Source organism: Corylus avellana, chromosome 2 (assembly GCF_965113065.1).
Source record: "Corylus avellana chromosome 2, dhCorAvel1.hap1.2, whole genome shotgun sequence".
Classification (NCBI taxonomy): domain Eukaryota; kingdom Viridiplantae; phylum Streptophyta; class Magnoliopsida; order Fagales; family Betulaceae; genus Corylus; species Corylus avellana.
The window spans coordinates 46,844,542-46,858,044 of record NC_142491.1 but is presented as its reverse complement, the minus strand read 5'-3'; the positions used below and the strand labels follow the sequence as shown (position 1 = coordinate 46,858,044).

The 13,503-nt window shown below is 36.9% G+C and overlaps 1 protein-coding gene and 1 pseudogene across 1 annotated transcript; both read left to right on the top strand.

Annotated features, from left to right (window-relative positions):
• The first annotated feature begins 2,980 nt into the window (after window positions 1-2,980).
• On the top strand, window positions 2,981-4,821 carry CRF3 (cytokinin response factor 3). Its single transcript, XM_059606953.2, has one exon. It carries the CDS (start codon window positions 3,482-3,484, stop codon window positions 4,553-4,555), a length of 1,074 nt encoding a protein of 357 aa, XP_059462936.2. The 5' UTR covers window positions 2,981-3,481; the 3' UTR covers window positions 4,556-4,821.
• A 7,231-nt stretch (window positions 4,822-12,052) lies between these two features.
• Window positions 12,053-13,503, top strand: LOC148587813 (putative carboxylesterase 18 pseudogene; annotated as a pseudogene).

Below are 13,503 nucleotides of genomic sequence, written 5' to 3'. Positions count from 1 at the left end.
ATATATATATAATAATAATAACACTCTGCCTCTCTCTCTCACTCTCACTCTGGTTTGACTCAAATCGCCAGCACTAAAACACGGCTGTCCTACAAACAATAATTTTTTAAAAATTAAAAACAAAATAAATGTACCATGCCTGTCTTCATTGTTGTAAGCAAGAAACTATCGAGGATTATGTTTTTCTCTTTGGGATGTTCAAATTATCTTAGTTCCTTAGTTCCTTAGTTATTGGAGCTTTTATACGCGCGTGCAAATTAATGGTGACAAATTGACAAAGATAATATTTTTGTAGGATGAATTTGAAGCATTTAATTAATACATTTTATAGCCTTTTTCTTTTTCTTTTTTGGGTTAAATATTATTGTTAGCCGATCCAAAACTATTCCCATAGTTTTGATTTCTAGAAAAAGAAAAACATTTAAAAAAAAAAAAAAAAAGACGGAATTTAATCAAATTTATAAATTTGAATCTAATTATATTATATTAATTACTCGTACTTATAACATATTTTTAATGTGTGACTCAATATTTTTACATCTTTGCACATGTACATTCAATACATATAATTTTATGGGTAAAGTCCATTTAACCCTCTCAAACTACTACTCCAATAACATTTTATCCCTAAACTATCAATTGCGACAATTTACCCTATAAATTACCAAAATAATGACAATGTAACCCCCCAATACTAGTAAAATGACGAAATTACTCATATAGAACTTTCAATAAGGCAAAAGTACACTTAAAATTTTGAAAAAAAAATAAATAAATAGTATTTTTGTTTTTATTTTAATAAGGGTAATTTCATCATTTTGTTAAAATTGGTGGTATATTGTCATTATTTTGGTAGTTTGAGGTGTAAATTGTCGCAATTGATAGTTTAAGGGGGTAGAATGTCATTAGAGTAATAGTTTGAGGGGATTAACTAGTCCACTTAATCGGATTAAGTAGACTTTACCCTAATTTTATTCTTTAATGTTCATAGCTGTACCAGAGTTGCTATGCAATTCCAATTTCTTAATAAGTCATACTGATCTACCAGAATATATGGCAATTGGCAACCATCTATTTAACTTTATCGAAATGTACGGAAAATCAAATAAAATCACTTGGATTTAGTCAATGTATCTGAAAATTTAATCCTTGACAAGAAAAAAAAAACAAAAAAACAAAAAACAAAAATAAAGGAAATTCGACGCCGTTTTTCTCCAACTAAAATCAAGTGGGGAAGGTCTTTAATTTTCCACGAGGATCATCATGAGCAATATGTGCCACCGAAGAAAAAAAATAATTGGTTGGAAAAATTTTTTACAAGAGGTGGTGGGAAGGAAAGACTGTTAGGTGCAAAGCAGTAAATTTGCATAATAAATCTCATCTCACGCGCCACTTGACGAGTTATATCATACTTGTGAATTAACTCTAATCTCAAGTACTTTAGAAAGTATTAAAGAGTACTAAATTCCCAGACAGAAAGTGTTATTAAAGAAAATAAGGAGGCATGAATTAGTCAAGTAGCGGATAAAATTCCTTTAATTTAATTTATAAAAATGACACGTGTTTTTTTTGAATAAATTATATGATTTTTTTAATAATAGAGACAAAGTTTAAAATAAATTTTATGAAAAAATTTAGATTCCATGAACCAAACTCTATTTGAAAGTCTAATTAAAAATTTTAAACTTTTTAATATATAGAAACAAATAATAATTTCAAGATTTGAATTCATTTTGTCTGATTTCAATGTATCTCAATTATATGTATTTGAATTTTTATATTCAAAACATAATTAAAAATACGTCTTGGTTTTTTATTTTGATTTATGTGGGGTATTTTATGGTTTTCCAACTTGTGTAAAATTCATAAAGCCAACAATTGCTTTATGAATATTGAATGGTCTTGCAAACAAAAGGGGGAATGGGGCAAAAGCAGAAATAAAATAAAGTAAATAATTTTCATTGATTCCTTGGCAATCTGTGAAGATTGGATTTAGACCCTTTTAAGTTTTTATGGAATAAATCTGTGAAGATTTAAATAAATAAATGTATTTTACAATTTTGCTATGCCATTTTATTTTCCATTAATTGGAATGAGGAACATATATGGCACGGGCTATATTGGCGCGTGTGATTAGCATACCTCGGTCGTGGGAACAAATAGAACAGAACTAACCCGAGCCGTACAAAACTGTATTATAAATGGCGGCGAATTCTATGTTGCCCGCCACGTTAGTCCTAGCTGTAAAAAAGTAAATATTAAAAGATAAAAAACCAGACGTTTAATCAAAGATTAAATTCAAAAACTTTTTTAAGGGTAAAAAATATTAACCCCACCAAGCCAGCACGACATGAATTATTCCTCACGTTCGAATTACCCAACATACCCTTAGAAAACACCGTCTAATTACCCAATCCACCACCCACTCTCACTCTCAGAAGGTAATTATTGGTCCGTTTAAGGGAACAAACAGTAATTAAGGCTAGTCAGGCTTTTAAATGGTCAGATATCAATTTTGACCGACTAAAAATTTTTCACAGAGCGGGTATCTTGGGCCTCACGTGACTCGCGTCACAGTGTTCGAGGCGTGTCATGTGCTGACTCAGCACCCTCCGATATAATCCCATTGGACCAGATCTCTGCTTCGGACCCATCATGGAACACGTGTCAGGATCCCAAGCCATCATCAGGTTGCGGCGGGCCGCACACTATCTCTCATGGTAAACACCCGGAATCTTTGGCCCGACCCACCGGCCCTCCTAGTAGGACCTACCCCCCCTATGACCCATCTTTTCAACTTAACAAAGTTAAAAAAATCAAGGTTTTTTTAATAAAACCCAAAAATAATAATAAAGTAATTAATATGAATATAAAATATTAAATAAGGGGTTTTGTGTTATGGGTTTTACAATTTCGGCTGTGGGGATCCCCTATAAAACAGCGATTTCAGTGTTTCGGTTTCCACCGCAAACAGAACTCTTTGCGTGGCTTTCCTCTGCTTTCCACGACTACTATTACTCTCGCCACAGAATCTTTTCCCGTACACACTTGCTCTTCTTTTCCGTCTGGGTGGGTGATTTCTGATTCCAATAGGGAGAAGCGAAAGATCTTTCCAAAACAATTTCTGGGAGTTTCTGTACAAACTAAGCGAATCAACTCTCATATTTTCTTACCTTTTTGGGTTTTCGTTTTAAAGTCTTGCCTTCTGGGAAGTATTTATTAGGCTCTCTCCTTTCCTCTCAAGTTAAAGCTTCTCTCTCTCTCTCTCTTCCCTCTTCTCTCCGCCCTCATGCCTCGAGAAATTCTTGATGGGTTTCGAGATTTAAATAGCATTTTTGATACATTCGCTATGAGTTCCACCTTTTTGTAACCAGCCTTGTCTCTAATCTTCTTCTTCACGGCTCTTTGTCTCGCTTTCCTGGTCCTGTTTGTTCTGTTTTACTTTTTAGGAAGAATCTGGTAAGAGGCAAAAGAGGAAAACATGGACCAAGATCAAAGTTTCCTGTGCCCGATCAAATACACAGAGCACCGAAGCTCTACCAGAAAGCTCACAAAGCCTAGAAAAAACCAAGTAGAGCCACACACTCAGAGGGTCGTACGGATATCCATGACCGACCCGGACGCAACAGACTCATCCAGCGACGAAGAGGACGAGCTCTACTTCCTCGGCCGCCGGCGAGTAAAGCGGTATGTGAACGACATCAACATCGAGACAAGCTCTAAAACCGAAGGTGTGTTGAATCAGAATAAAAGACCTGCCAGAGAGTCGCTCTCATCCCGCCGGCGGCCACTGAAAGCAGTTCCTGCAAGCGGAAAGAAGTTCCGGGGAGTTCGGCAGCGGCCGTGGGGCAAGTGGGCGGCCGAGATTCGAGATCCGGTGAAACGTCAGCGGGTGTGGTTGGGTACTTTCGACACTGCTGAAGAAGCTGCCATGGTCTACGACAACGCCGCGATTCAGCTCCGAGGACCTGACGCTTTGACCAACTTTGGCACTCCGCAGAAGGAAGAAAAGCCGGAAGTGAATGTAGCCTCCATTTCCGGTTACGATTCCGGCGAAGAGTCTCAGTCTCACTGTCACAGTCTCTCTTCTCCGACCTCAGTTCTTCAATACAGAACTCTGTCTAACGAAGAATCCCAACTGCGAAAACCAGAAAAACAACAACGAAAACAACAAAAACAGGTGGAAGAACCGGTGGGAGAGTTTGAGGAACAGAAACTCGCTGCAGAGGATGTTTTTCGAGAATGTCAAGCGGAGACCAGTATCTCTGAAGATTCGAGTGGTGATTATTTGCAGTTTGATTTGCCGTGCTTCGAGGAAGTTTTCAATTTCTCAGGTCAGGACGCCCCAATACTTTCCGACATATTTTCCGGGCCGGAGATGACTTTCGACGAGCCGATACCGGGCGATATATTCAACAATGATATGGGTCTTTTGTTCAATGATAATGCATTCGAAGGTTTCGGTTCCTCGTCGCCGTCGCCGTCGATGATGAGCCAAGGAGAAGATTATTTCCAAGACATATTGTTCGGCTCCGATCCGCTTGTGGTCCTCTGAGAGTGCTTGTTGCGAGTGACCGACTTTTCGGGACGAGTGCTGTTGCCACCGTTGGGTTGCCGATTTCTCGGCAGATTTTGTACCGGTTGCAACAAAAGTATCGGCTAGTTTTTATATATAGTTATTTATTTTTGTTATGGAAAGAGTATTATAAGTGCTATTTATTCGTTTAAATATCTCCGTTAAAATTAAAGGAGATACGAGTGGAGTTTTGTTTTCCTTCTTTTATAAAGGCTTGCTGATGATTGTATAATTTTGACGGACTAATGGAAAAAAACTATAATCTATATATTCTCCATAATTATTTGTCTTTTTGATCCTCATATTTTTATTTCAAGGAAATCTAATTCCTATATATATAATTTTTATTATTATATATTTCTCCAGATTCATTGAAAAGTATAAGGTAATGTTGTGGCATTCCTTTTGCCCCCACACCAGCAGGCGCAATTACCGGTTTATTTTGGGCGGTCGATGGGGTCCGAGTCGGCGAGAGTTGCTACCCGTGTGTGAACCCATGTCCTAGATTTTGCTTTTGCTTTTCCTTCAAATTTTTTTTATTTTTGCGGTGTCACGCGTGGGAGCGATCTGGAAAGCTCCTCTAGTTTCTACTGCCAAGTAGTGCTGCTTTCCATAAAAGTAGAAATGCAGTAATTTTGTTGAGAGCTTATTTGTTCGAACGGGTCTCGGGCGGTCTATTTCCGTGTTCGAATAGATTGATTTTATATGAATTCTCTTATATTTAGTGTCGGAAAATTCAACTGCAACCATATAATTAATGAGGGTTTAGAGAGGGAGTAATTAAGATCATTAATTAATTAGCTTATTTGCGTCTCACTAGATATATATGATTTCTGGACATAGCCGGCAAAGAGTATTGCTATTAATTTGGTAGAGAAACTAATAGCCACGTTGTAGAATTAAATGACATGGGTTTTTGTTTTTTGTGATGAAAAAGCAGCCCACCAGCTGTTTAATTTATATTTGGTTCACGAAGTCAAAAAAAAAAAAAGCAATAAAATTAGAGACCAATTGTTATTGGGTTGGAATTTAGTAGCTTTGTACTGGCAATCGTTGTATTGGAAACTGCTTTCAGTCAAGGGAGCAGTACCTAACATATTTAAGATTTCTCTCATTATCAAGGGAGCATTTTCTAGACAAACAAGAATATGTAGGATGTACACTTCATGTTGTCAAAATTATAAGGTTGTTCCTCAGCACTTTCCCATTAATATTTTGTTCTAATTTTTCATTTCTACCTCGTCTTGAATGGTAAAAATTATGGATTCGAATTCTAACAACAAATATGAGAGGATGTTTATAAAATCTACTTATTTCAAAATTTGCCCAAACACGGCCTTTATAAAAACGCTATTATATTTATTGTTCAAAATGGTATCAATTTGGAAAACAAAATTACTTAGAATCTTTGTCCAAAACCCATAAAGAGTTAGAGAATCACAAGCTTTTTTGTTCTTTGTTTTGGAATATAGACACCGGAATCTTCAGAATAAGGTACCGGTACCCCCACAGAGAAAGTTAATCACTATTAATTTATCAAATAAATGTCTTTTCATTATGTTAATATCCAATCTAAAATCTATTCATAAACTCGGGGTCAACCCAGTATCAATCTTGTATGGAAAAAAAAAAAAAAGGATATGGACAAGTTGGTTGCAACTTGCAAAAAAGTCCTAGTTTTTCTTCACCATATTTTCTGGCCCCTATTTAATTCTTACACAAACTGGCACAGTAGATGATATATTTTGTAGTCAATCATCACAAGGGGGACAGTGATTCAATTTTGTAAGACCGCTTTGCCTAAAAATTTGAAAATTCATGACATTTGAAGGAGCTGATTGCAAATAAGATAATATATATATATATATACACCCTGCGTGAGACGATGAGCATACCTGCACTGATACTTGCTTGCTTGAGAAGTACTCAAAGAGAGAGAGAGGCATAGGAAGGACAAGAAAAAGGTCACATGATTATGTCTCAAACCAGATAATAATTCCGCTGTTGTGATTTATTATTAAAATAACAATATTACACCCACGCGCCCTCACATGTTTACCCTGATAAACAAAAAAGAAACGTATCATTATGTCTTAAGTAACTTCTTTAATCATTGTTAATTTTTTTTGTTATAAGCTTTTGCAGTTTTCACGTAGTAATTCTATTTGTGTATGACGGTGGCCGGCTTCGGATCACGTGAGAAGACACACGATATTAGTCAAAAGTTTCATTGCCGATGGTCTACCAGATGGTGACTTTTAATCCGAATTTTGTAGCCCTTCCGTCATTTGTGGCGACTTGACATAGGCACCACCGGCTAGCCCTTCTTACTCTTAGAATACACGTTGAAATCATTTCATAGAAATTAAGGTTTTCTTTCTTTCAATATGAAAATTTCAACTTTCCTTCTTCTTATGTCTCTCATTTTGTTCCACTTTGAAAAGTCATGAGAATTTTGTCTGCTTTTATATAAATACATATATATTTTTGTATATATATAATTGATGCACCGTGACTTAGTGAGCTGCAGCGAATAATAACAATAAATAACGAATAGGTATTTCTAGATCTTGATTCTATTAAATAATCTAATAAATATTTTCTGTATGCTAGATACTCTCTATGATTTGAAGGAAAATCATGAAGAAATTCAACTCTGAGACTTTTGATTGAACAAAACTCATATATAATAAACAACTGCATTCTAAGGTTTATAAAGTATGTATTTATAAGCCCCTAAATTCTAAACCTGATAAAAGAACGAAACTAAATCGAATTGAAACTCTACGGCCCTAAAAGAAAGCAATTCTACGATGGCTCGTTTGGACAGAACTTAAGGCCGTCCGGATGGCCATGGACATAAAACATAAAGAACACCAAAATAACATATCCGCGCATCCGGACAAGCTTGCAGACGAGACTCTCGAATTGACTCTCGTCCGGACGGTTGCAGATGAGGTTCTCTGAACTGCATCAATAACGGTCCAAGAAAAGCATTAAACAATATCATATCTACATTAATTATCATTTCAAAATAATTAGACAAAATTGCAATTAAAACTTTTTAAAATCGTCTATAAAACTCAGTCTCACTTAATAAAACTGGTGCTCGTGAGCTCCTTTACTTCACACACTTGTTAGGTGAACTAACCATCTTTTCAGAGTGAACTCATCAAGTGTTGTAGTATTTTAGGTACCAACTTTGTTTGTGCAGAATTCAAAAGGATGGGACATTAGTAATAGTATTAACATGTGCTTAAAGGTATTTTTCTGAATTCCACTTGACTACCATACATTTGTACTCTCTTCATCGTACGAGAAAACAGATGCGGATGCAAATGCAATAGACTTTTTAGGAGGTGGGTGTGGATGAAGAGCTTTCTCTGTTTCGGTTAGTCATGGAGGGGTCCTTTTTTATGGTGGATGCCGGTTGGTACATATTTTTAGGGCTTAGAAATTGAGAGGCAACGTTTGGATATGACCCATGACATGTGAGATTTGAGAATCTGTCCCATGCTAGCTGCTAGCTTTATATGTTTTGCTCATGCAAATTGTGGATTGTGTCTTCTTCTATTCCTTCATTCATACTCTCTCTTCTTGTGGGGTATTCTAATTGTTTTAATAACCCCAAAATCACACTTTCTTGAAATCAAATGTGCTTAGTGTTAATAAATAAATAAATGGAGAAGATTTCCCATCGTGCTGAAATGAGGCTTTTTTTTTTTTTTTTTTTTTGGGTAGAACCCTTATAAAATTACAATTTTATTCTCAAATAAAAAAAAAAAAAAAAAAAATTGGAATTCTATGAAGCTTTGAATATTATTTGCTCATGGTTTGGATTTAGAAACTTATCATCCTGCTTTATTTATAATTCGTTTAGTATGCAATCTAGTTTAAAAATTTGGAAATAAAAAAACTAGTAAATGCAACAGTTACATGTCATTTATATCTCCCATGGACAATCTTAAATCTTAATTATATTTTACCTCGATCGTTTGTGCATCAGATAAGTTATTTCTACCCATAGGTACTTCTTATTCGTTATTTATTGCATATTTAGTTCCTATGAAACAATTTCTGTCGCCAATAAATTTACTGACGCAGCTAGCATAATAAATCCCGACAAACCAGTGCAACGGTAAGAAACAGCCTTCAAAATTTACTCATCGTACGTGTATATGTACCCTTCTCCCAACCACTTTATTTATAATGATTTTTCTTTGACAAAAGGAAGAGAAATAGCATTTGGACACGTCTCATTTCGATTTTCTTTGACCCATAAATTCCCAACACCCAAAACTACATTGATTTTTAAAATTTAAGATTTAGATTTGAATTTGAGTCGCAACTTCAAGTCTTGGACAAAGCTAATAAATTGTGAAAAAGCATCACAAAAATCCAATAATTACACTTGAAGTACTGTTACGTCGCAATCGAATCCCATATTTTATAACGTGCCGATATAACAAGTGTCATGTGAAACATCTAGAAGATCACTCAGCATAAACTATCTTCCCAACAAAGTACATAGGTCTTATAATATGGGAAGAAAAAAAAAAGGGCAATAAATCTAGTAGGAGCTCTAGCTCTGCAGACTGTCAATGCCATTAGTGTTAATAAATCATGACATTATGATTGCAAACTGGTGTTGAGAAATTTAAATAATATCTTTTAATTTGTGTCTTAGTAGTTAGTTCCATAATCATGTTCCTCTTCACGTGAGATATTGATCATCAATGTAGTGGTTCCTTAATTTATTTATTTATTTATATATTTTACTGATCACGTTTGACAATAACTGACACTTCTGGTAATTACTTAATTTTGGAAGGACAACCTTTTCACCTACTCTCTCAATAGGGCTCTCTTGTTCATACACAGGGTGGTTGCCAAATTAAGTACAACCCAGTTCATTTTTCAGCTGCTTTTGCACATATACCCATTATCATTATTTCTTTCGTTAAATGCTTTTACTAAATTTCATCACTGTCGATAGGTGTCCATTTGCTTCCATAATTTAATCCCACAGTCTGATTTTCCCACGTTTTTTTTTCTCCTTTTAAGTTCTAGCCGTTTTTTAACTCATGGAATTGAACTACCACGTCTCCTTCGGAATCATTCAATATCAAATTATTCAATGCTTGATTAAACGGACACTGTGCATTGAGCAAACATGTACGATTATACCAGAACATATTTACTTCAAAAGCACCCATCATATGATGAATAGTACTCAAAGGTTCAGCGATTGTATGACTTGATACGATACAAACCCGAGTAGCTGACTCATAAATTCGAATAATCATTAATAAATTATTGTTTTGTGAAATAAAAGTTGAAAAGTTTTACCCCTATCAAGTAAAATTAGATGGTGTTAGATTAAATTTACCCTCGACTAAGTGCTTTTTCTTGTAGGCGAAATGAAAGCTAACACAAAGAAGAAAATATATATATATATATATATATATATATATATACTGTTAACTTATAAAAAAAAAAATACTGGAGCACATTTAAGAGAATAAAATGAAACAGCATATATACATTGTACCCGGCGAAAACTTATGTTATTAAAATTTCAGAAATTCTTCTATATATGTTCTTTTCTACGATGTAGACTCTGTTCACTGTAGAGTATTTATGAATGTTGCCACCTCGGAAGAGCTGAGGGATTATGGGCACACACTTCCTCACAACTTTTCGCTATTCACAATATTAGTTTTTTATTTTATTTTGGGAGCAAAATTATTTTTTGAATTAAACCATTTTTGGGTTGGCCCAGGAACAGGGGAGATTGAGAAGAAGACGTTAATTAGGCCTATTTTTGATGAATTTTTTTATTTTTATTTTTCAAATCAAGATGATATTCACAAAAGTTTAAGCATGTAACTAGTGAGGAAAAAACAAAAATACTGTGGCCATTGATAGGGTGTTGACAATTCATAAAACCAAGTTCTCATAGACACAGGCTTCTGTCTGTCTGGGCTAGCTATCATAAAACCAATTAGGAGGAGGTTGCCGAAAAGTTAGTTGGCGCCTGGCGGAGACAAGGGATCATCAGGAGCCACTTGTTGCTGAGGCTGAGGCTAAATGACGGCTAGGCTACAGCCTGCAGGCTTTATAGAGAAATCAACAGGGAGTTGAGCTCACAAGAGAGTGCCAACTTGCTGTGTCTGCATGTGGGTTGCGGCCTCTGTCTCTCTCTTTCTCCGCGTCTCATACTTGGAAATCTTGCAGTGCAATTTAATGAACAAGGACAACACCTGACTTGTCTTGAAATAGCTTTGGTCCCCTCACTAGATTTGCCAATTCATTTTCATGTATTAATTTATTCGTGACTCAATTAAATTGAACAAGATTATCTCCAATTTAAAATGAATCGAAGAATATTGAGTTAATAGTCAGAATCTCTTTAACTCTTTAAATAAATCTAAGGACATAAATAAAATATTTGTCTCATTAATAAAAAAAATAAAATATTATATATTTTAAAAAAATTATAAAAAATTAGGGAGTTGCTGACCACCCCATGGCCCTCGGGGGTGTTCCAGCCACCCCAAGGGCCAAACGATTTTTTTTTTTTTTTTAGTTTGGGTTTAAGGGGTGGGGTGGCCGGACCACCCCCAAGGGCCATGGGGTGGTCCGGCTACCCCTGGCCAGCTATTAGGATGGCTAACAAGTCACCCCCAACTAAAATGGGATGGTTCGGCCACCCCAATTGTAGGGACAAGCAATTGTATGGCATCCCAGAAATTCAGTCCAAATTTAATATTTCAAATCTCAATAAACTTGAACTTCAATAAAATTTCAGGTTTGCAAGACTACATTAATAATATATATATTTTAAATGTGTCGTCAATATGGCTATCATTTTTGGACATGTGCTCTAAAGTCCAAACTATAAGGGGATACTGTAGATAGTTAGACCCACTGGACATGGTAGGTAATCGCACGAGAGCTTAACGACCCATGGGGCATAACGGAGCACTCCAAGTGCCATAATAAGTTCGACCCGAGCTTTGTTTGACACACACCGGAGGTTCGGACCCACCGGAGCTGGCGGATTTGACAAAACCCGTATCTTGTCTACCAATTGTGCATAATTTGTGGCAGTATCTTAATCTTTTTACCCCAACGATCTTATCAAGTATCACGGTTGACTAATCGAATCATGGACCTTGATCACCCACGTGCCCTATGTACGGTTTACTATACTTGACCCATGAGCTACTGAGCTTTTTTTTTTTTAAACCATAATCAGGTGGGTCCCCACGACCCTACCCAACGAAGAAGAAATGAAAGACAGACAATCAGGTCGGCAACACGTGAAATGTGTATGGGGACTTCTGCACCCAATTACAATTTGTCTCTGATTTTGTCGACGTGGCAGTCAAGATCTAGGACAAGTGGCATTGGGTAAATCATGGCCATATTTGTTGTTAGAAAAATGCTAGGGTTAAGATCATAAATCCGAGGATGGAAATTGGTCGGCAGGTCCCAACAGGAACTCTCAATTTCACCTACCGACAAGATGGTCATGGGAGGGAGGGAATGTGAGAAAAAAAAAAAAATCTTTGATCGTCGACTTTTTCCTTGGCGATCTATTTCTGACCGCAAAGCATTTACAGCTCCACATGCATTTTAGGCGCGTGTACCACCAGATCATTCTATTTTAGGGTCCGTACAAAATTTGACCAGAGATTTCAAATTCTTGCCTAGGGTTTCCTTTGCTGTGAGGTATTCCACATTTTTGATAAATCATATCTGAGTTTATCTAAAATTCATCAGCTGAATTGAATAACTTGAATAACCAATTACCCATCATTGCTTTAGGACTAATAAAAGGATAATATAATCGATTGGATTATGAGAAGATTATTAGTTTGAATGCTCATTTTCATTATTTATTCATTTTTGTACCTACCCTTGTCTCGGGTAAGATTCCGGTTTTATTGGCGGGCGTTGCCTGAAAAAATTGTTTTCACTCAAGTAGATTCGAAACTTAACTTGATAGGAATGTCACCAAGACCAAAGTCCTTACTACTTGAGCTAACTCATTGAAATTTCTTTGTATTTCCTTTTAAGGCCAAAACTCACTTATAGCCAAAAAAATTAAAGTCAATTTGTTCTTAGATGTTTCAAACCTAGTCATTTTCGTTTGTTTGAGGGGGTGTTTGGCAAAAGGGATGACCCCGGCCTAAACACTGTTTTTGTCCTTTTCCTAAGGTGAAATAACACTTTTGCCCTAAACAAATCCAAGATAACAAAAAGCTTTACACCAGCAATTATTTTCCTTCTCGTGACCTCTGGTTCCGAATCTACAGCCCAGCCCCCTCCCCCACTAGCGGCAATCCAAAAGATGTTGTCGGCATGCCCGTCATCGTGTTCTTCCACGGCGGCGGCTACATCCTCGGCCAAGCCAACTCGATTTCTGTCGGTAAACAGGCGCGCAAGTTTGCCCGAGAGTTCCGTGCCATCGTCTTCTCCGTCAACTACCGGCTGGCGCCGGAGCATCGATTCCTGTCCCAGTACGAAGAAGGGTTCGACGCGCTGAGATTCATCGACGAAATGGACGGACGCGATCTGCCACCCAAATGTTGATCTTCACCATTGCTTTATCGCCGGAGAAAGTGCCGGAGGGAACTTGGCCCACTTCGTAGCGGTCAGAGCCGGCGAGTACGGCTTCAAGAGGGTGAACCTCCTCGGGCTCATAGCAGTACAGTCGTTTTTCGGAGGAGAGGAGTGGGTCGAGTCCGAGAACCGATTATTTTGGGGCCCGACTCTGACACTGGACGGGACGGACTGGTATTGGAGAGCTTTTTTGCCGGAAGGATCGAACAGGGACCACCCAGCGGCGAATGTGTTCGGGCCGAATGCTGGTTTTTTGAATAGACTAACGTATCTCCCTGCTTCTACGTAAAACCCAT

Coding starts and splice junctions, on each gene's coding strand:
- CRF3 (XM_059606953.2), top strand. CDS start 3,482: ATGGACCAAGATCAAAGTTTCCTGTGCCCGATCAAATACACAGAGCAC.